At 39.7% G+C, this 21,112-nt stretch overlaps 1 protein-coding gene across 1 annotated transcript; it reads right to left on the minus strand.

The window, feature by feature from the left end:
• Window positions 1–4,729: 4,729 nt before the first annotated feature.
• LOC115995218 lies at window positions 4,730–5,548 on the minus strand. The gene has a single exon (XM_031119704.1). The coding sequence runs from the start codon at window positions 5,546–5,548 to the stop codon at window positions 4,730–4,732; it is 819 nt and encodes a 272-aa protein (XP_030975564.1).
• Window positions 5,549–21,112: the final 15,564 nt, after the last annotated feature.

Here is a 21,112-nt window from a genome sequence, read left to right on the forward strand (position 1 = left end):
GGGTGAGTTCTTCCTCTAAGTTTTCTGTTGCTACCCGTCGTGCGGCTTTTATTGCATTTTGGCTTTGCAAGTTTATTTTTGAGTCTCACCCCCATTACGCCATAAAGCCTTTGTACTTTCGTTTGGTTATCAAAATATCTGCTGGGGTGAGCCTGCCGTTGGCCCCTATGTTCCTGGGGCACTTGTATGTTTAATTAGATATTCTCTGTAGTGATGAGAGTCAGGTTGGGTCCTGCCATGTTGTTACCTCTTCCGTCCACTGTACCATACTTCAGCAGCTGTTGTTTGAGCATTGTGCTCAGTACTTGACAAAGTGTAGACCTGCTTGGTTTGCCAGAGAGAAGTACCGGACATGTCCGAGAGTGATTACCGATTTTTGTGGCAGGTTTGAATCCGATTTTCCGCTTGCTTTTCGTTGGTCTGGTTTGAAGCCGATTGGCTATTCTGTGGTTGAATCTTTTGATGAGGGCATGGGTTTCTCTTGGAGAGCCTATAGAAATCTGGGTGCAGATTATACTTGTGCGGATTCTTCCAAGGGTTCGTTTGTTGACACCATTGGGACCACTTCCCCACTGGTTAGCTTTGATGAAACTGGGATTACCTATCTTGCTGCTACCAATACCGGATGGCTACCTTACCTAGCCTATGAAGGCATTAGGTTTGTTCACTATCCTGCCAACCGGGTGAGAAGGCAGTTTGGGTTGGATCAAGACATCCCTGATGACATTTCTTTTCTAATGGAATCTTCTACTTCAGTCCGTCCTTTCCTACGGCACACTGCCTTTGAGTTTTGGAGGAAGCATTTCAACGTCGTTACAATCCCTGGTTCACTAAGGGAGGGTGTCTGTACTTTCCCCATGCATGGTTACTGGCATGCAGTGATGGCTACATTTGTGGCTGAGTTAGTGGGGAGTCGTGGCTTCTCCCTTATTCCTCCTGAAGGGTTAGGTATGGTTGTCTCAGTTAACCCTCGTCTGTTGCTTCCTTCTAAGTCTGTTTTGGCATATGCCAGAAAACAAAGCCGGTCAGCCATCTTTGAATGGGACGCAGAGAAGAAATGATGGTTCTGGCACACTGGTGACTATCCCCCTAGTTGGGAGAAAAAAGTTAAAGTAATCAACATTTCTGTACCGAGCAAGAAAGTGCCTGCCAAACCCAAGTTTGCTGGAAAAACCAAGCCTGCCACACCACTACCTCCTGCAGGTGCTCCTTTGGCTAGCAGGACTCGTGGTAGTAAGAGGAAAAACTACTCCTCACCCCGTATCTATCGCTGAACGGAGGGTAAGTTATTTCTCCCTTTTTTTTTTGACAAGACTTCTTAATTTTCTTGCGGTTAACTCGCCAATTTCTTCTGTCTCTTTCCTTTTAGTCCAAGCATAAGGAAGACTCATTAGTTACCCGCCCCATTTTGCTTGATGAGCCTAAATCTGAGATGAGTCCCTTTTCTTCACTTCTCTCCCCTTTCTTTTTCGCACACCCCTGCCACGGGTCTTTTGTTTTTACTTAACAAATTTTTTTTTTAGGAGGAGCCTGAGCCTCTATCCATATATCGCCCCACTGCCAAGGAGATTTCCGCCTTCATGGGTATACCTATGGAAGGCTTTTTTGATGGGGTCGAGGCAGTATTAGCAACGCCTGCTCCTTCTACTGCTGCACACAAGACTCCTGCTAAAACTCCCACCTCTTTCGCCGAGCGGGTACCTAGAGAGGGTACTCATGTCGAAGGGGTTAGTGAGATTACACCTTTGCCTACCGAGAGACCCACTCCTTCAAAGGGAGCCATTCCTCCTACTGCTGTTCAAACCAAGGTCACTTCTCCCATTCTACCGCTTATGATTTCGACTAGTGACCCTTTTGCAGCTATCTCCCAGGCTGCAAAGGGTGGTGCCTCACTTGTTGTTACTCCTTCCTCCATTCCCGGCTCTGCTATTCGTGGTCCTGATACGGACTTATCCTCAGAGTGATCCAATGAAATTCTTAAGGATCCTAATGATGCACTTGTGCCGAAAAAGAGAATTTCCGATTCTAATGAAGAGGGGAGTGCTTCGCCCAAGCCTGACTTCATGGGTATGTATCTTCCTTCCCTTTTTTTTTTTTTTTTTTTTTTTGGTTGTATTTGCATTTCATTTGCATACTTATCTCCCTACTTGCAGAGACTTCTGAGGGGCCAAAAATTGCAGCAGGCGTGGGAATGATTGCTCCTGCCTCACCCGTAGCACCTATTCCTGCCGCACCTTCAGTACCCGTTTCAGTCGTACCTACTACTCTTACTTCTGCTGTGCCTATAGTACTTGTTTCTGCTACACTCGTAGCCCTCATTCTTGGTAACTTTGGCAATTTTCCTTCTCTTCTTATTTCATCTTCTTTTTCTGCAAGTCTTCTCTTCCCGTGCCATGTTTTTTTTTTTTTTTTTTTTTTTTGATAGGTCCACTTCCTACTATCCCTTCTCAGTTTGAGGCGGGTAGTAGTTCTGCCGCCGTTCAGATAATGCTGCATCCTTCCTTGCCCACTTTGACTAGCCGGAGGTTAACAACCTTGATTCAACATACTTCTAGACTTCCAGTCCTCCTTATGTAGACTTTTATGGCTTCCGAGTCCTTGAGGATTGTGTCTCTCACTTAGTGATGATCCACAGCTGCCACGACAACTTTATGTAGGAGTTTCGTCTTGGTCGTTCTACTAGGGAGCATTTCTTAAAAATGCTAGGATGCGTGCTGAACGACATCGAGCATAATTTCATCGACTCTATTTCTGTTGAGAGGATCCTGCAGTGGAGGGCCGTGATTCAAGAGCTCATCAGTGTGGGTTTCACCGTGGAGTTTGTTCGTGAACATCTACGTGAGGTTGCCCAGGCCTTTTTCATGAGGAGAGTCCAACCAGCCGTTGAGGCTATAGACGCCCATGTCGAGCTTTTGAAGAAAGAGGTGGTGGATTTGGAGGGTCGTCATGAGCGTCTTCTTTCCGGCGTTAGTGGGCCTAGTTGCTTTGGAGATCAGAGTCTCATTTCCGGACTTTATTGATGATGGCGCCGTTTCCTTTCCTTTTCTTTGTTTCTCTGTTTTTGTTATGTCACATAGAACACTTTTATGTTTCCTACCATATTTACTTGGCTTGTGTTTGCCACAGTTTGGGTTTGTAATAATGCTACACTTTGCTACTTTTTCTTTACTATTGCTATGTCATGATGCTAATACTTCATACTTTTTCATTGCATACTCATGAAAGCAAGTTACAATTTCTTCTGTGACATAGTCACTTGGAGAAATAAAAAGAAAAAGTGAAGGAAACATAAACAAAAAACTAAGGAAATGGACAATCACATAACTTTCTTCTTTAAGCAAAATAACGCTTCAGCCATTTTCCATTGATGGAATCCATCAAGTCCCTACCGTCCATTTGAGTTAGGCGATAATACCCACTTTGATGTGCTTCCCTTATCACAAGGGGTCCCTCCCATTTTGGTGCAAACTTGGATGGTCCTACCAGACCTCGCCTGACATAGTCTGCCACTTTTAACAGTAGTTGTCCTTCCGCGCAAACACTCTTTCCTTGGTCATCCTGCCGTAGGTTTCAGTCATCTTTTGCCTATATCTTCAACTCCGTTCCTGGGCTTCTTCCCTTCTTTCATCAAGCTCTTCTAGGTCCTCGAACGTTTCAACCGCGAAGACTTCTCCCTCTTTTTCTTTTTCTCGCATCTGCATGACCGTTAGGGATGGTGTCATTATTTTTACTGGACTCACCACTTTAGTTCCGTAGACTAAGGAAAAGGGTGAAAAGCCTATGGCTGACTTTGGTTATTTTCTGTAAGCCCAGAGAACATCTGGCAAGTGCATCACCCATCTTCCTATATATTCTTGGCTCATTTTGCTGATGATTTTTATGAGAGTTTTGTTTGTTACCTCTGCCTGCCCATTCCCTTGAGGGTAATAAGGTAATAACCTGTGGTGCTTGACTTGATAGAATTCTAGCATTCTCCTTACATCACTGTTGACAAATGGTATGCCGTTGTCACTGATGATCCTGTGGGGCACCCCAAACCTCACAATTATATTTTTTTTGATGAAGTTTGCCACTGCTCCCCCTATGGCCTTGCGGAGTGGCACTGCTTCTGCCCATTTAGTAAAATATTCTGTAACCACTAATATCCATATGTATCCACGTGATGGTGGGTTGACTGGCCCTACCAAATCTATCCCCTAAGTGTGGAAGGGCCATGGAGTGACCATGTTGTGCAAGCCTTGTGGATGGGTATGAATCAAGTTGGCTTGTACCTGACAACTGTGACACTTTTTTACAAATTTTGCCACATCTTTCTTCATGGTTGGCCAGTAGTAGCCCATTTGCAGCAGGCATCTGTAAAATTTTTTCCTTCCCCTAATGTTCACCACATTCCCTTGAATGTACTTCTTTTATCATTTCTTTAGCCTCTTCAAGGCCCAAACACCTCAAAGGGTTTCCATCATATCCTTTTTTGAAAAGGACCGTGTTATGCAAGAAGTAACGTGTTGCCAGCCTCTTAAGCTTGTACCTTTCACTGTGCCTTTGTGGCAGGATGCCTTATGTTAGGTATTGCATGAAAGGGCTTTTCCAATCCTCGCTGATGAACACAGCGTAACTTTCCTCCCTGTCTGCCGCAAGCTGGCAGGTCCCACACTGGGTTTGGACTTGATTTGCGTCTTTACCCATACTTGGCCAATAGAAACCTGCCCTCTGGAGTTTGCAGTAAAAACTAACTTCCCTGCAAGACCCGCAAGTCTTGTCGTGTATTTCTTTCAATTTTCTTTGGGATTTCTCCTGGCCCATGCATCTGGATAAGACCCCACCCTGGCATCCTGTGGTACAACTCTTCTTTTACTAAGGCATAGTTTTTTAATATTTTCAATTCTACTGCATCATCTCCCTTCACCAAGGTTTCCTTTATGGGGATTTGCCAATCCCCTTCGCCCTGTTCCTCCCGGAACTTTTCCTTCAACACCTCAATGATGGATTCTTCCCTTTTGCTGACTTCTATATTAGTGCTATTCCCTTTGAAGATTATTTGCGAACCCAATGTAGTTAACGCGTCCGCAAACCGATTTTCGTTTCTCGGAGCATGTTCTATCTCAAAGGTTGAGAATTTTTCTTCCATTCTTTGGGCCATCACTTTGTACGGGGCTAGGCTAGGCTTCTTTAAGGAAAAACTTCCTTTGGCCTGGCAGACGACTAAGTTCGAATCTCCCAGTACTTTTAAATGTTTGACTCCCATTTCAAGCGTCGTGGCAAGCCCAGTTAGATAGGCCTCGTACTCCGCCATGTTGTTTGAACAGGGGAATTCCAATTTAAATGACAGTGCCACTGTCTTGTCTTCTTCATGATACAGAACTACTCCCACTCCTCTGGAATGGGTAGTAGAAGACCAATCGAATTTCATTACCCACTGTTCCCTGACTTCTTCTGCCATATCTACTTCCCTTGGAACTTCATCATCCAATGGGAATTCTTCCTCTTCAGGAAACTGCGCCAATAAATCTGCTATAGCCTGACTTTTCATTGCCCTAGGTGTCCCCATTCTCAAGTCGTATTGTGATAATTGTAGCAACCACTAGGATATCCTGCTGGAGAAAATCGACTGTTGTAACAGAGCTTTAATGGCATGGGACTTAGTCATCAGCCATACTTTGTAGGCCAAGAAATAGTGACGTAACCTCTGCGAAGTGTATACAATGGCTAGGCATGCTCTCTCTGCCCTTGGGTAACAAGTTTCTGCATCTTTCAAGGTGCGACTGATGTAGTATATTGGCTGCTCGATGCCACCTCCATCTTCCTGAGCTATTAGTGCGCCGATGGTGTACGAGTTGGTGGCTAGATAGAGTTGCAGTGGTCTTTTATGAATAGGGGCCTGCATCATGGGGAGGTTCATCATTATCTACTGTAGCCTTTTGAAGGCCGTCTGCTGTGCTTCCCCCCATTCAAAACTTTGCCCCTTCTCAAGCAACTTAGTGAAGATAGAGGTGATTGATGCCAACCTAGGGATGAATCTCCAGATATATGAGACTTTTCCTAAGAAGCTCTTCAATTCTTTTACTGTGGCCGGAGGTCTCATAGTTGCTATGGCCGTGACTTTGGTCGGATCCACGTCTATGCCTCTGCTGTAAACCAGGAAACCCAAAAATTTCCCAGAGGATACTTCGAATGCACACTTGAGGGGATTCATTCTTAACTTAAAAGCTCTGCATCTTTCAAATACTCTTTTTAACACCCGAAAATGTTCTTCTCTTCTCCTTGACTTAACTACTATGTCATCCGCATAGTCTTCTAGCTCCTGGTGCATCATGTCGTGAAATATGGCCGTCATTGCTCGTTGATAAGTTGCACCCGCATTTTTTAACTCGAAGGGCATCACAGTATAGTAGAAATTGCCCATGGGTGTTCTGAAGGCAGTTTTCTTTGCATCCTTTGGCACCATCTTGATCTGATTATACCCACTAAAACCATCCATGAATGAGAACATGGCGCTTCCTGCCGTGAAATCTATCAGTATATCCATGTTCGGCAATGGAAATTCGTCCTTTGGATAAGTTTTGTTGAGATTCCTGAAATCTACACTGTATCTTATATAGCCGTTCTTCTTCTTTACTGGTACTAAGTTGGATAGCCAGCGAGGATGCTAGATAGGCTTGATGAATCCTGTGGCTAGCAACTTTTGCACTTCTTTGACTATCTGCCCTTCTATTTATGTGTGAAATATCCTGGTAGGCTGGGCCACCGGCTTGGCCTCTGGGTCCACATTCAATGTATACGCAATAAGCTCGGGATCAAGCCCTAGCATTTCATTATAATCCCAAGCAAAAACGTCTTTGAATTCTTTCAACAGCAGTATAAGTTCTGACTTCTCCTTTTTTGTCAAGCTTACACTAATTGAGATAGGCCTTAGTTCTCGTGAGTCAGAACCTAAGTCAACTTCTTCCAATTCTTCCTCTACCATAACCTGGATGTCCTTTTCTGCCGTAACTACCTCATGCTTTTCTTCTTCTTTTCCCAAACTTCCTTTAGTAATGCAACACACCAAACTCTTGTGTTGCCCCTTTTGGGTAGGACCCACTTGCATCTCACCCGTGGGCCCCACGCACCTTCATAATTTATACACAATCCTGCCATCAAGGCTTCGGACCCTAATGCACTGAGGTATTTTGTCTGGCTCTGCGGCAAGCGCTTCTTTGCTTTTCTTCTTTCGCACCAGCAGCTCTCTTAAATCAGGTTCTGGGTCATCTTGAACATCTTCCCACCTTGGCACAAAGGTGCCTTGTGGCTTTGCAACTGAGTTCTCTCCAGATGGGGCCCATTGGTCATAAAACATGGTTTCCATCAAGTGGGCTTCTGCCTGCTCGAACGGCGAGGGGTTCGCAACTATGCGTATCATCCTGCCATTCAATCTTCCTTTCACACATTAGTGGTAGGTGGACGGGACTAGTCGGTGTTTGTGTAACCAAGGTCTTCCCAAAAGCACATGGTAAGATACTTCCGTTCTAACCACGTGGAAACGAGCTAAAGAGGCTATAGGGCCTACTTTTAACCATAACTGAATGTGGCCTGCGGTGTACTCTCCTCTTCCACCAAACCCTGTTACTTCCATCTGGCATCCTTGGATCTTTTTTTCTGAAATTCTTGCGGCTTGCAAGGTGCTCAACGGAATGAGATCTATAGAAGCACCTGTATCCACCAGGGCCCTTTTGATGGGGATTTGATTTATAGATGCTACTAAATAGAGAGGCCTCCTATGATCTGGGTGCCCCACTTCCATATCCTCACTGCTAAACGTGATTTCTGTTGATTTCTGCAAGAGGGCCTTGTCTTCTGGCATCTCTGCTGACAAGCATTCCACTCCTGCCCCAGAGGCGATGCTTACCAAAGCCTTTGTGGCTATTTTTCTTTCTTTTGCTGTAAGTCCCAACTGATCAAATAGATTTTTGAACTTGACACTCTGCTGAAGAGTGGTAATCGTCGCGGCAGGCAGGCCCAAGTTTTCTTCCTCGTCTTCTACTGGGTTTTGCATATATCACCACTGCTGCTACACCCTTTCCCTTGTGGTTTGGGAGTGGGTTTCTTTGGACTTCCTACTAGGTTAGCTCTAATGTGCCTTCTTTGATCCTGTGATGCACTAGCCTGCGGAGTGCCCAGTATTCTGCGGTGGGATGTTGTACATAGTTGTGCAAGCGGCAGAAGCGAGGATCCCTCCTTTCTTCCTCGTAGGCTTTCTAGAAACCTGGTTGGGTTTAAAGATCCCGTTCGCTATCCATTTGTCAAGTAGCACATCCAGCTCCTTAAGAGTACATGGTAAGGGTAGGGGCGTATCATACTCCCTCCTCTCTGTTTTCCTTCTCTGGTTTCCAGTGGACACTGTCATAGCTTGCGGGGTGTTTCTCTTGTCTGAACTGGGTTTCACGGACTGAGCCGTCTTTCTAGCTTTCTGCAATAGCTGTGCGAACTGGGAAATCTCCAGATTCTCCAGGACAGCTCTGAACTCCCGAATCATATTGGTCATGCACATTTCTACTAACGTCCTTTCTTCACAGTGGTCATAGCAATCAAGTGCTATGTCTCTAAACCATTTAATGTATTCCATCAGATTCTCTCCATTCTTTTGCTTGGTTGCTTGCAGAGTTGCAAGCGTTACCGTTTCTTCCCCGTGAAAGTATTTAGTGCAAAATACATCCACCATGTCATCCCAGGTTGGGATTGATCCTGGTTTTAAGCCAATATACCAGGTGTATGCCCAATTGCATAGTGACTTTGAAAACTCCCGCAGACATAAGTCTTCATCTGCTGCGTGAGGGCCAAGGGTGTCAATAAATTTGCTCATGTGCTTTGCTGCACTTCCCTTTCTGCCATCGTACTGGGCAAAGGTCCTTGGTTCATACCTCTCGGGGTACAGTTTGCTGAGTACTTTTAGAGGATAGGGAGGTCTTCGTGCGTAAAACCTCTCCTTTGGTGTTCTAGCTCTCTCTTGCTCTAAGAGAGCCGCTACCTCAGCCGTGGAAATGAAACGTTGTTCTGCGTTCCGTGGGACACCTCCTGCCAGTGTCTCTTCTTTGTCTGCCGCATGATCCGGGTCATGCTGGCTGCCTTTCTCTTTTGTTTTATCTGCTTTCAGTTGATGGATCTCTTCTATCATTTGTTGCTGCGAGTGCTGTAATGATTGCAATACTTCAATGAAGGTGTTGGCATTGTCCACGGGGACTCTTGTTTGAGGTTGAGGATCAACCCCCGTTCTGTTGACACCTTATGTTTGGTTAAGTTGCTGTTGGTGAGGCATTGTTGGCCTGGATTATGCTTATGAAGGTACGACACTCATATTCCATGTCGTCTTGGACTTTGATGGCATTGTTTGTGAGGGGCTCTGTTTTCTTTTCCTTTCCTTTACTCTTGTCTGTTTCCTAGCTCCCCAGTGGAGTTGCCAATTTAATGTAAGGGCCTTTTCTGTGTTTTGTGTGTTGGGTTGGGCTGCCTCCTGCGGTGATGGGCCCTAATGTTTTCTGAGTAAAGGAGTTGGGGCCAGTCCAATTGTAACTCAACTTAGGCTGGTTTTTACACAAACTTATGCCTTGTCTACCAGGAGTAGGCTTACAGCAAGCAAAACTGTTTCAAATGAGTTATGGCAGGCAAATATAGTAATAATAACCAAAATAGAGTATTCTGACTATTTAAATAAATGGCTATGTAATCCCTACTAATAAAGCATGATTACAGTCATGATGATGTCAATCACAAAGAAAATGAAGAAAATAATACGAACTAATCAAATGGGTATAAATCAAGTTTTAAGTTCAGTCTACCGAAGCAAAGCCAAAAAGGTGAGAACGCATTTTCTCAATGCAAATAATCCCCCAGGAAAAAGAACCTGCCGTGGGGATTAATAACTTTGAGGGAGTCAGAACTGAATGGATATTGCCCCAAAAGGAGTCCTTGTTTACGTTTTAGAAGAGAGCAAGATTTGAAGGGGGAGAGAGGGAAACCGATCTATTGGTGCATGCCCATTGTATTACCTCTCCTTCTTCCTTAATTTTATCTCTTTTCTTTCTCTGTTTTCTTTCTTATCTTTTTTTTTTTTCTCTTCTTTTTACTCTGTTTTTCTTCCTACTCCGCAAGTGCTCTGTTTTTCGATCCCCTTTTCAAGGCACTACAAGGGCCCTTTTATAATGCCTGCCATGACCAAGGTTTTACCGTTTTACCCCTTAACTACCTTTGTATGGTCTGGGTGTACTTGCTGACCACTAGGTCTGTGCGACATTCACCTTTGCTAGACAGAGGCAGGTTTGTTTCGTTCCTCTGTATACCGTAACACTTCTTCCTACCACGGTATAAATGCTTTCTCTCTCTACTCTCAAGACATGCACCCAACGGTTCCCCTTCAAACTTGCCTCTTTTGGGTGGTTTATCATCCCAGCAGGACGTACCTCCCAAAAGGGCTTGGACAGGAGCAGCAAAATAGATCTTTTCCCTTCTCCTCACCACCAAACCATACCCCCTTTACCTCTTACCTCTGGCCCATGACCCCACCACGTCCTATATTGGCTGGGTACAGGCTGGTGGTGCTTGGGTCTTGCACATGCTTCCTTTTCAGATATGTCTAAGAGTCTGCCTGCCGCTCATGCATTTGCCGTGATCTGGAGACTCTTTGTTTGTGTTTTCTGACCTTCATGTGGGCTTTTCTTTGATTTCCCACTCCATTCAGGAGCTGGGCTTTGTATGATGATGGGCGTTGCATTTCTTTGGCCCACTCTTGATTTTCTTTATTGCCTGCAACATTGAACTGTTATTCATGCCGTAATAACTTAATCTTGTTGGACCTCTTTTTGGGCCAACCGTTTATCCCCTTTCTTAGTGGCCTGTCATAGGCGCTGTTTTTGCTTTTGCTCATGGGCTCCTATGTCCCTTTGGGCATCCACGGCCCGATTGCTTTCTTTGGGCTTCCTTGACCTGTTTACTAATTCCACACTCCCATGGGCTTTTTTACTAACTTCATTGGGCTTCCCCGGCCCAATAACCTTATTCTTATCTTTGGGGTTCATGGGCCTGCCATAAACCTCTTACTCTCTTAGTTTGCATTGCTTTGGGCCTGCGGTCGTCCTTTCTCACTTTTCTACCTCATACATTGCCAATGGGATGCTATTTCTTTCTTTCCTGGCTTCTTTGAGCTCGCTTGCCTCTTCAAGACCCATTTATTTATTTGTTAGGCCTGTGATCCATTATTCCTGCCGCTTGGGCCTAATGGGTTTTTGCTATTTATTTTGTCAATTCTTTGTTGCCCTCATTATTGGGTTTTCTTTTTGCCTGGGCTTTCCACAAATGTCCCTCAACAGGTTAGTTATCTTTAACCAACATTTTCACATTTAAAACAATCTTACATACTTTTCAAAATACTTTTTCACCCACACATATATCAAAAATACTTAAACAAAAATACTCAAACTAACTTACCAAACAAGCCGAATTTTTATAATTCAATTTTTATAACTCAAAACTTATATCTCATAGCTAATTCTCTATTTCTCTCTTATCTCACTCCCAATTTGTTTGGCAATATTTCATCACCAAAACTTTACTTTTAATTCCGACATGTGGAGCCCACGGTTCAGAATCCACCTTTTCTTACCCGCGTGAACTCTCTCTCCCCACTTTTTTTTTTCTTCTTCTTACTTAGTTATTTCTTCTTCTTTGCCAGAAATGGGATCTCACAAATCAAGCCAGAATAGCACAAATAACAAATTTCCACAACAAAAATTGCAAATCACCAACAAAAAAACTCAAACTTTCACCAAGTTTAAGCACGTATAACTAAGTTTCATTCATAGGTATCACAATATCATACAAAATCATCAAAAACTATCAAACCCAGGGTGCTAGTGAATCTGCATCAAGTTTGCTAGAAAATCGTCAAACCCAGGGCGCTAGTAAATCATCAAACCCAAAAAATTTGCATCAACTTCGCTCCTGGGGCTATGCCATCTTTGTCGTTGATCTCCTTGGCCATGGCAGATATGACGGCCTTCGCTGCTACCTAGGCAACAAAAAATTCTAATCACCAGCACCTCCTTATCTTTCTTCCTCCACATTTGTAGTAGCAAGCGATACAAAACCCTCCTAGCCTTCCTCTTCGACGAGTCCATGGTGGAGCTATAGCCATGCTCATGTACTTCCAATCTCCGCCAGATGTGTAGGGTTGGGGTGTGGTAGTGAGAGAAGAGAGATGGGTGTTCGTTGGTGGTGAGTAATGAGCGTTGTGACTTGATGAGAAAGTGCCATTTGGGGTTGGTGTGGTTTCAGACTGTGATGCTGGAATTGATGGATATATTACAATAATTTACTATTGTGATAAAGCAAAAGGAATAATATACAGATTTAAAAATAAGCAATAACACCAATAGATGTGATAGGTAAAAGCAATAAATAGATACTGAATAAATATAAATAGAAATCTGCAAAAAATAAAATACTCACAGACTAAATGCATGAAAGGATGGACAATCAAGATCAAGTCTTGTGTTTTACAAAATCTCCTTAAAGTTGATTTCGCCCCTCACACAATCATTGTGGTGCTTTGAGACTCATGGACATCTGCCTTCCAGGATAAAATGGTCTTTAACATGAAAACGAAGCACACAAGGTCGTATTCTGCGAACTACTCAATGTCTCTTTCTCTCTCTTTGACACAAATTGAATGAACAAAAATTTCTCACTCCTAAGAGTTTTTTTCTGAAAAGTTATTTTCATGATTGAGGGACTATGAAACTTATACGTTACTGAACATACATTTTGTTTCAGTGATAACTGCTGTGCACAGACTAACCGACTCAATAATAAAATAATAAAATATTATTATTAATTGGATAAGTGAGCCTAGTTCACACATGCCTAAAACTCAACCCAATATCTAACCCAAACTCATATTCTATATCAATTTCAGAGTGGGACTGAAGGATTTTCATCACTTACAATAATATTTTCAAGTGAATATAGAAAACATCAATTTTTTATTTACTCCAAGCTATTTTTTCCAACAGGAATAAGGAGAAGAAAGAAAGGGAGAGGAAGCCGTGGGTTGGGGTCTAACTTTGATGGAGACAACTCATGAGGTGGGTCCCACATATATGAATATATTTACAAAAATGCCACAATAACTCATTTTTTATAACTTTAAAACATTTCAAAGTTGTTTTCAATTTTGGTAACTCAAACTCAAAATTATGAATTTTGAGTTATAAAAATTGAAAATAAAAACTTAGCCAAACAAACTTTCTTGAACGTAAATATTGATAAAGATTTTTTTTTTTTTTTGGTTGATTTGAAAGATTGATAAAGATTGATACCAGTTTGAGTCATCTCCGATAATTTAGTATCCATTGTAGTGCCTTATCAATCTCCTCCTAACTAATGAATTATTAAATACAACCACCTTCTTTTAGACAACAACTTTTAGGCACTACAAAGATTAAAGATTGATAACAGCTTGAGTCGATAACCATCGTCCGTATCCGCCTCTGTAACCAACGACCAGTTTTTAATAGTGGGAAATGTTAATAGTTCCACGTGAAACAAGGTTCGGCAACTAAATCTTACACCTACGGTCCTACACTGACACACATGATCAGAGATTCAGAATGAACTATCACTTCGAGAAGATCGGATGGTGGGGATTTTCTTAGTTTGTTTCACGTCCACTTAGTAACCCATGTGCATATTGATGGCTCCCTTTTGTGGTGTGTTTCTGTGTAAAATGCATTCCTTCTCTCTTTTTTGTGCTTTTATGTTAGTTTTTCAAATAACAAACAAAAAAGTTAAGACCTTTTCACAAGACTAAAAAGGTCTTTCCGATATTATAAAAAAGAAAAGAAAAAGAGAAGAAATTCACGTCGTTTATATTACCAAATACGTATAGGTTAAAGTTATATGAATAAAAGAGATTCAAGATACTATCCAGGGGAAAAAAAGAAAAAAGAAATCTTACGGTTCAGTTTATTTTTCATGATCTTTTAGTTGTAAAAAAATTAATCTTCGTAGATTGCAATTTTAAAGCTTCACTCAATCAAAATATCAATAATCATAGGCTGACTTGTTAAAAAGTACGAAAACAACACATTACTAAATTTACTATATTGATAATCGTTCAGCAATCAAAATTTTCCAACCACCTTGATTTAACATACGAATACATGCACCTTGATTTAACAATGCAATTTGTAGCGGGCAAAAGTTAAGTGACGTAAAGATGTCCCTACTTTGACTCACACGATTTATTTTTAAGAAGTGGGACATTCAATCAACCATAAATACCTTAAGAAAAAAAGAAAAAATTACAAAGTGTGTCAAACCTGATTCCAAATGTGGACAGACCTTAAGTAAAGAACAGTTTTGAAGTGCTGAAAGTGGGGTCCTCGGGTTTAGTCGGAGGAATAAGTTACAGAGAGTTTCTAAGAAGTTATAGAAAGTCTCCTTCTATGCATCTGTACTATTAAGTTTTCGGGACAAAATGGCCTTATACCTTTTTCATCCAAATTATATAGCCTTATGCCCCCTTCTCAAACTAATTAAGAAAATACACATCTTTTGTAACTTGATTTTCTCAAAATTGAGTTAAAAAAAAAAAAAAAAAAATTTCTGGAGCCTTATAGTGACGTTTTTAAAGACTTATAGTGACATTTTAAAGACCTATAGTGGCATATAACTCAATTTCATGGATATCAAGTTACAAAATGCCACTATAGGTCCTTAAAAATGTCACTATAGGGCTTAACTCGATTTTGAAAAGTTGAGTATTAAAAGAGGGACATTTCTCTAATTAGTTTGGGAAGATGGGCAAAAGGCTATATAATTTGAGTGAAAAGGGCATAAGGCAATTTTGTCCTAAGTTTTTGCACTGTTTGATATAAAGTATTGAGTTAAGAGTTTTGTCTTTTGGACTTTTGAGTCTTTGACTGAAGTGTGTGGCAGTGGTTGTTGCTATGTGGGTGGGTCAGTACCTTAAATAAAGAGTTGTAAAGAAAATATAAAATAATTTATCAAAATGTCTTGCAAATTCATAAAAATTGTTAGAGTAAAAAAAAAAAAAAAACTAATAAACTATTCTAAGTAATAACAATTAAAGTACATTTACAAGAATAATTAATATGGTTTTGTATTAGAAAAAAAAATGTCAAATGAATTTATAGTGTTTTTTTTTTTAATATATTTTGTATAATTTATGTTTCTTATTGACCCCCTAAACAAAAATCCTGGAACCGCTACTGGCCAAGATGCATCTAAACTCTACATTTGGAGGGTTAGGATTGGATTTTCTTGATACTTGTCCCATCAAGGCTTTGCTAGAAGATTTTACACTGAGGTATGAGCTATGTGGGTATTGTTCATATGTCATTTCTTCATTAATGCAGCAACTAAGTGGTTGCAATACATTTAATGCAGAGGGGATGGTTGTTTTATCCCTCCTCATTCCTTGCTTCTTTGCTTAGCACTGAGTAACCCTTTTCACCCTCGGTTTGTGGTGTGCATGAAATATATATAATTAAATACTCTCATATTTGCATTTTCGGCTATACTTTTAAGCTATTTTGTGATTGATTATAAGTTATCCTTGCTTTTAGATATTAAAGGCTATTTAGGTGGCACTACAAAAAACGGGACTTTAAGCCGCGTTTTTGCAAAACGCGGCTAAAAAAGAGACTTTGAGCCGTGTTTCCTAAACCCGGCTATAGCCCAGCCCTTAAGCCGCGTTTTAAGCTTTTCAAGCTACGTTTTTGGGGGTAAGGCTGAAGTCGCGTTTTTAAAAACGCGGCTTCAAACCCATTCGTTTTTTTTTTTTTTTTTTTTTTTTTTTTTTTTCAAGATTGCCCAAAGCTGCGTTTATAAAACGCAGCTTAAATGACTGAACTGAGCTGCGTTTTATAAAACGCAGCTCAAACGTGAATTGAAGCTGCGTTTATAAAACGCAACAAACGCAGCTCAAACGTGAATTGAAGCTGCGTTTATAAAACGCAACTCAGTCGTTCGAAGCTGCGTTTCATTAAACGCAGCTTCAATGTGTATAGAGCTGCGTTTTTCTAAAACGCAGCTCTGGGTTAATTTGTTTTAGAATGTAAAAACCCCCTCAGCTCAATAGACAACAACGAAAAAAAAAACCCTAAGTTTTCTGAAAAAACCTCTCATCTCAGCTTGCTGTCTAGCTCTCGATCCCTAATCTCGCCGCCGTCCTCTGTGCCACGTAGCTCGACATCGCCATGCCGTGATCGATATCCATTCCTCCTAAATCTTGAAGGGATCGTCGGTAAGTTAAGGTTTCCTCCTTCTGAGTGTTTGGGTCTCTTTTATATACATATTTAATTTTTGTTATTGTTATTGTTAATCTTATTTAATTCACATGCTCTATTTTAATTTTTTGTTGTTGTTGTTGTTCTTAGTACAGGACACGCACTCTCTTCCTCTGTTCTCGGTAGTCAGTGCTTCTTTCTCGCTTTGTCGCAGCAAGGTTTGTCTCTCTCAACTCTTTTTCCTCTTTATTCTCAACCGCAACTCAAAACTCTCCTGGAGCCGCGTTTCTAATAAACGCGGCTATAGGTCTGGTTTTAGCCGCGTTTTCGAAAAACGCGGCTATAGGGTTTAAGTTGCGGACTTTAGGCCGCGTTTATAAACGCAGCCATATGAAACGCAACTAAAAGCCTATAGCCACATTTTTGGGGTCTAAAGCTGCGTTTTTCAAACGCAGCTTTAGACCGGATTTTTTGTAGATATGGACATGCTACATGATGGGCCAATTTGAGAGATTCAGCTCAGGCATATGTGAAGCAATGTGAACTAGTGAAGCTTGAAGTGAAGAAAAGAAGAAGAAAAAAAATCACAAAGGAAAAGAATAAGAAGTGAGCTCCAGAATGCATACGTGAAAGCAAAGGAAAGAAAGAAAATAAATGAATAAAAGGAACTAAGGAAGTTTCGAGGGATAAGAAATCTATAGGGCTTGAAGGTCCTAATTTGATTGGCTATCCATTAATCCAACGAAATTGAAAAGAGTTCTTAATGGGCCGCCTTTGTTTTGGTTTTGTGAAGAATGGCTTTAAGGTCAGTGGGTTGTGTGAATACGAGAAGGAAAACAAGGCAATACTAAACCAACTTGTATTAGGTGTGTGTTTCAAGAGAATCTAGCCTTTTGCCCTTGTTTGGCAAAATATTTGGCAATATGCCCTTGTTTGCAAACTATATGGGGGTGTGCCCCTATTTCGATACTCGATAACACTAAAATCGAGTTACTTAAAGAACTCGATTACCTTAAAATCGGGTTATACCCAATCAAACTTAAAAAAAAAAAAAAAAAAAAAAATATTGCATAGAACTCGATTTTAGGAAGATCGAGTTTTAAAACGCCATTATAGGGCTTTAAAATGCCATTACAGGGCTAAAAAATGCCGCTATAGGGCTCTCTCAACCTGCCATGGGACAATCACACTTAGGGAAAAAAATTTGTAGGAAAACGCCGCTATAAGGCTTTAAAACGTCACTATAGGACTAAAAAACGCCACCATAAGGCTCCCTCAACTTGCCATGGGACAATCACACTTAGAAAAAAACAATTTTGCAGGAAAACGCCGTTATAGGGTTTTAAAACGTCACTATAGGGCTTAAAAACGCCATTATAGGACTCCCTGAACCTAGTATGGGACGATTACACTAAAAATTTTTTTGCATGGAACTCGATTTCCAGGAACTCAAGTTCCATGCATTTTTTTTTTTTTTTTTGTAAGTTTGATCGGGCATAACTCGATTTTCTACAAATCGAGTATTTAATTGAAACTCGATTTTAAGGTAATCGAGTATCGAAACAGGGGCACTCCCTTATATAGTTTGGAAACATGGGCATATTGCTAGATTTGTTTTAAAAAAGGGGTAAAATGCCAGAATCTCCGTGTGTTTCACTATCAAGCCATTTTTGGGTGATTATAAATAGGACAGCAAAACAGAAAATTGGAGCCAGAGGCAGTGCTGCATGTGGCTTCTCTGTAGCTTTTCTCCATGATAGTAGTGTGTCTATTTCTTTCTCTATTTTATTTGTCTAGTTTAATGTTGACTATTTTATTCTTGTGTTTTATTTCAATTACCATGAGTAGCTAAATTTATAATTAGGATTGAGGATGAAACCTTATTAATGATTATTAATAATATTTATGTGATTTTATTTTTCCCACAATAGTTGTTCTTTAATGATTTAAATTGTTCTTGCTTCATATCAATTGATTAAGATGAGATTCTAGATATGAGTTCAATCATGTTTTTCTCATAATTTAGGATTTGTCTTAATTAATTGAATACTTGGTTTATTATTTATTGATTTTAAAATTGGATATTTTTTGTGATTTGTTTGGCTATGGATATAATTGATGATTTGATTTTATACCTAGAAAGCAAAGAAGAGCATGCTTTAGATATTTAAATAGAAGTTTTAATGTTAATATTTTCCATAGTAGCAAGATTGATTTCTAGATTATCATGTAGTGGTTAGGAAAAATTAATGATTGTAAATATATGTTGATATGAATTAAAAAGGCAAATTCTAAAACCTTAATTCCTTTCTCTAGATTGTTTACATCTCTTTACTGCTTTATATTATATCTTTGCTTAGTATATTTAATTGCAAGCAACCAATTTTTATTAAACTAGATTAGGATTAATTTGGTTAAGATTTGATTAATTTTCCTATGTTCATTCAAGTCCCAGTCAATTAGTGTTCAGAAATTAAATACGTAAGGAGTAAATGAATAGATGTGAGGAGCTAAATAAATGTATGTTACAAATTAATAAAGTGTAAAAAGGGAGTTAAAGGGTTGTATTTGGAGTATACATACCCATTTGTAAACAAGAGGGAAATAATTCTCTTCTTTTTATTCTTTCTCCCTTCAATATTTGAGATTTTTTAGATGCCCAATCAACTTGTAACGAAGCGGATTTTGAGTGAAAATGCTTGTGGTGGTGATATGCCAAAACGAATTGACCCCTTGTGATAAATTAATTGATTAATTAGCCAAGTTTATTAATAAATCAAATTAACATGCAATTGTACATGGAAACACAAAAAAATCACCAATTAACTAAAGTATGCAGTGGAAAATAAATTGACACGGTGGTTTGTTTATGAATAGGGAAAGCCTACACTGTAAAAACCCCACTGAGTAATTTTAAGGTCATCACTCCCGAGAATCCACTATTATCAAAACAAGCAGTTACAAGTAAAGGAATCCCAGTACTTTATACCAACTTACAGTTGAACTCCTACCCCAATACCCAATTGGACTTATTCTGTAGTGATAATCTCTCATTTTCAATGCACAGCTCTCAGTATGTGACTAACCAATTTCGAGGATCCTAGTATGCGACTTGATCACCAACTTGAGAAGGGTGTTGGTTGCAAAGTTCTTTAATTCATCACACAATGAAAATCAAGAAGCTCCTTGGTTATAAAACACTATGGTGTACAAACACAGTAGTTTCTTCAAAAGAGAGATGAACTAAAGAAAATTCTGTCTCCAGTCACAATTTGCATGAATAAAACTTTGCTTTACACTTGTGCAACTTGTGTCCACCTTTGACGGCCCTTAAAATTAATCCTTATATATGTCTAGGGCTGTGAGAAAAGAAAGCCCAAACATATACCCACAGATTGGATGAAAACAGAATTGAAAAATTTGTTTTTCATAAACCTTGACAGATACCTATCTGTTGAGTAGCTGTCAAGCCACGGGATTCAAATAGCTCTCTAAGCCTCGATAGATGCTAGCTGTCGAGCTTTAATGAGCAACACTTTCACACTTGATTCTTGGATAGACTTGCATGGATTTAACACTTGAACTTGAAATCTTGTTTCTTGAAGCATTAAACACATTCTATATTTATCCAAATATAAGTAAAATACGTTTTGTCAAAGGATTAGCCAATTACATAAAATAGTGACTTATGTTCCTAACATGTGAAACATATATATCCTAACAAGTGGGAATAGAAATATGGTTTTAAAAACCGATACGGTCAAAGAATCGAAAAGGAAATTGGTTATTGGTTTTATGGTCCGACCGTGATCGAAACGATAGTCGAACCGATGATTTCATAAATAAATTAATTTAAAATATTTAAATAAATTTTAAGTAAATTTTTATTTTTCATAAATTATATTAAGAAAATATTTTAAAAAATGAAAAATTTTCTTTATTCTTCATTTTTTTTTCCTAATTAGTAATTGTTGAAAAAGTATAATTTGCTATTTAAGTTCCACGAGCGTGCGCGCACACACATATTATAAATAATAGTTTTTTTTGCTGAATTATATAAATAATAGTTTGATATTTAACTTTCAACTTTTAACTATTTATTAAAAAAAAAAAAAAAACCGAAAACCAAACTTCTAAATGTCAGAATGACTAGACAAGTCATTCATTACCTTTCTTACTCTCATAGCATACTTTCATAGCAATTGTTAGACTCATAGACTCACACACGTTTACTCCTGTTTTCTTTTTTGTTTTTTCTTCTTTTTTTTAATTTTTCTTAATTTCCCTTAAATCTATAACCACACATTACAAGATACCGAACTATGAGTAAACTATGAGTATCTTATGGGACGATACCAATTAATCAACCCTTCACTCTGCACATTCCCATTTCTTCGACCACTTTTTCAATTTAGGATTGGGCTAAGATGGAGGAGATAAAGAGTTCTCAAATCCTATGGCCAATACCTTGACTCCTAAAGGGTCCACAATACTGAAGCAAAGAAACAAAGCACACATTTTTGAGTCTTATGGTGGAGAGGAGACCAAATGGATGGTTCGTTCATTATAAGGCACAGACTGAACACTGGACGACTACAAAATTCGAGTGGCCTCAACAAACCTCAAGGGTATGTCCCAGTTCAAATAACACTATCACACACTATGGTCTAAATTGTAAAGGTCAGATTTACGCATTTTCCCCTTTTCTACTCTCCAAGTATTTGCAAATAGTATTTAAGTTTATTTCACGCTACACTATTCTAAAAAGACACATGTGGGTGAAGAAAATAAGAATTAACAAAATAAATTACTATAATACTTTTCAATCCTTT

Source organism: Quercus lobata, chromosome 1, assembly GCF_001633185.2.
Source record: "Quercus lobata isolate SW786 chromosome 1, ValleyOak3.0 Primary Assembly, whole genome shotgun sequence".
Lineage (NCBI taxonomy): Eukaryota > Viridiplantae > Streptophyta > Magnoliopsida > Fagales > Fagaceae > Quercus > Quercus lobata.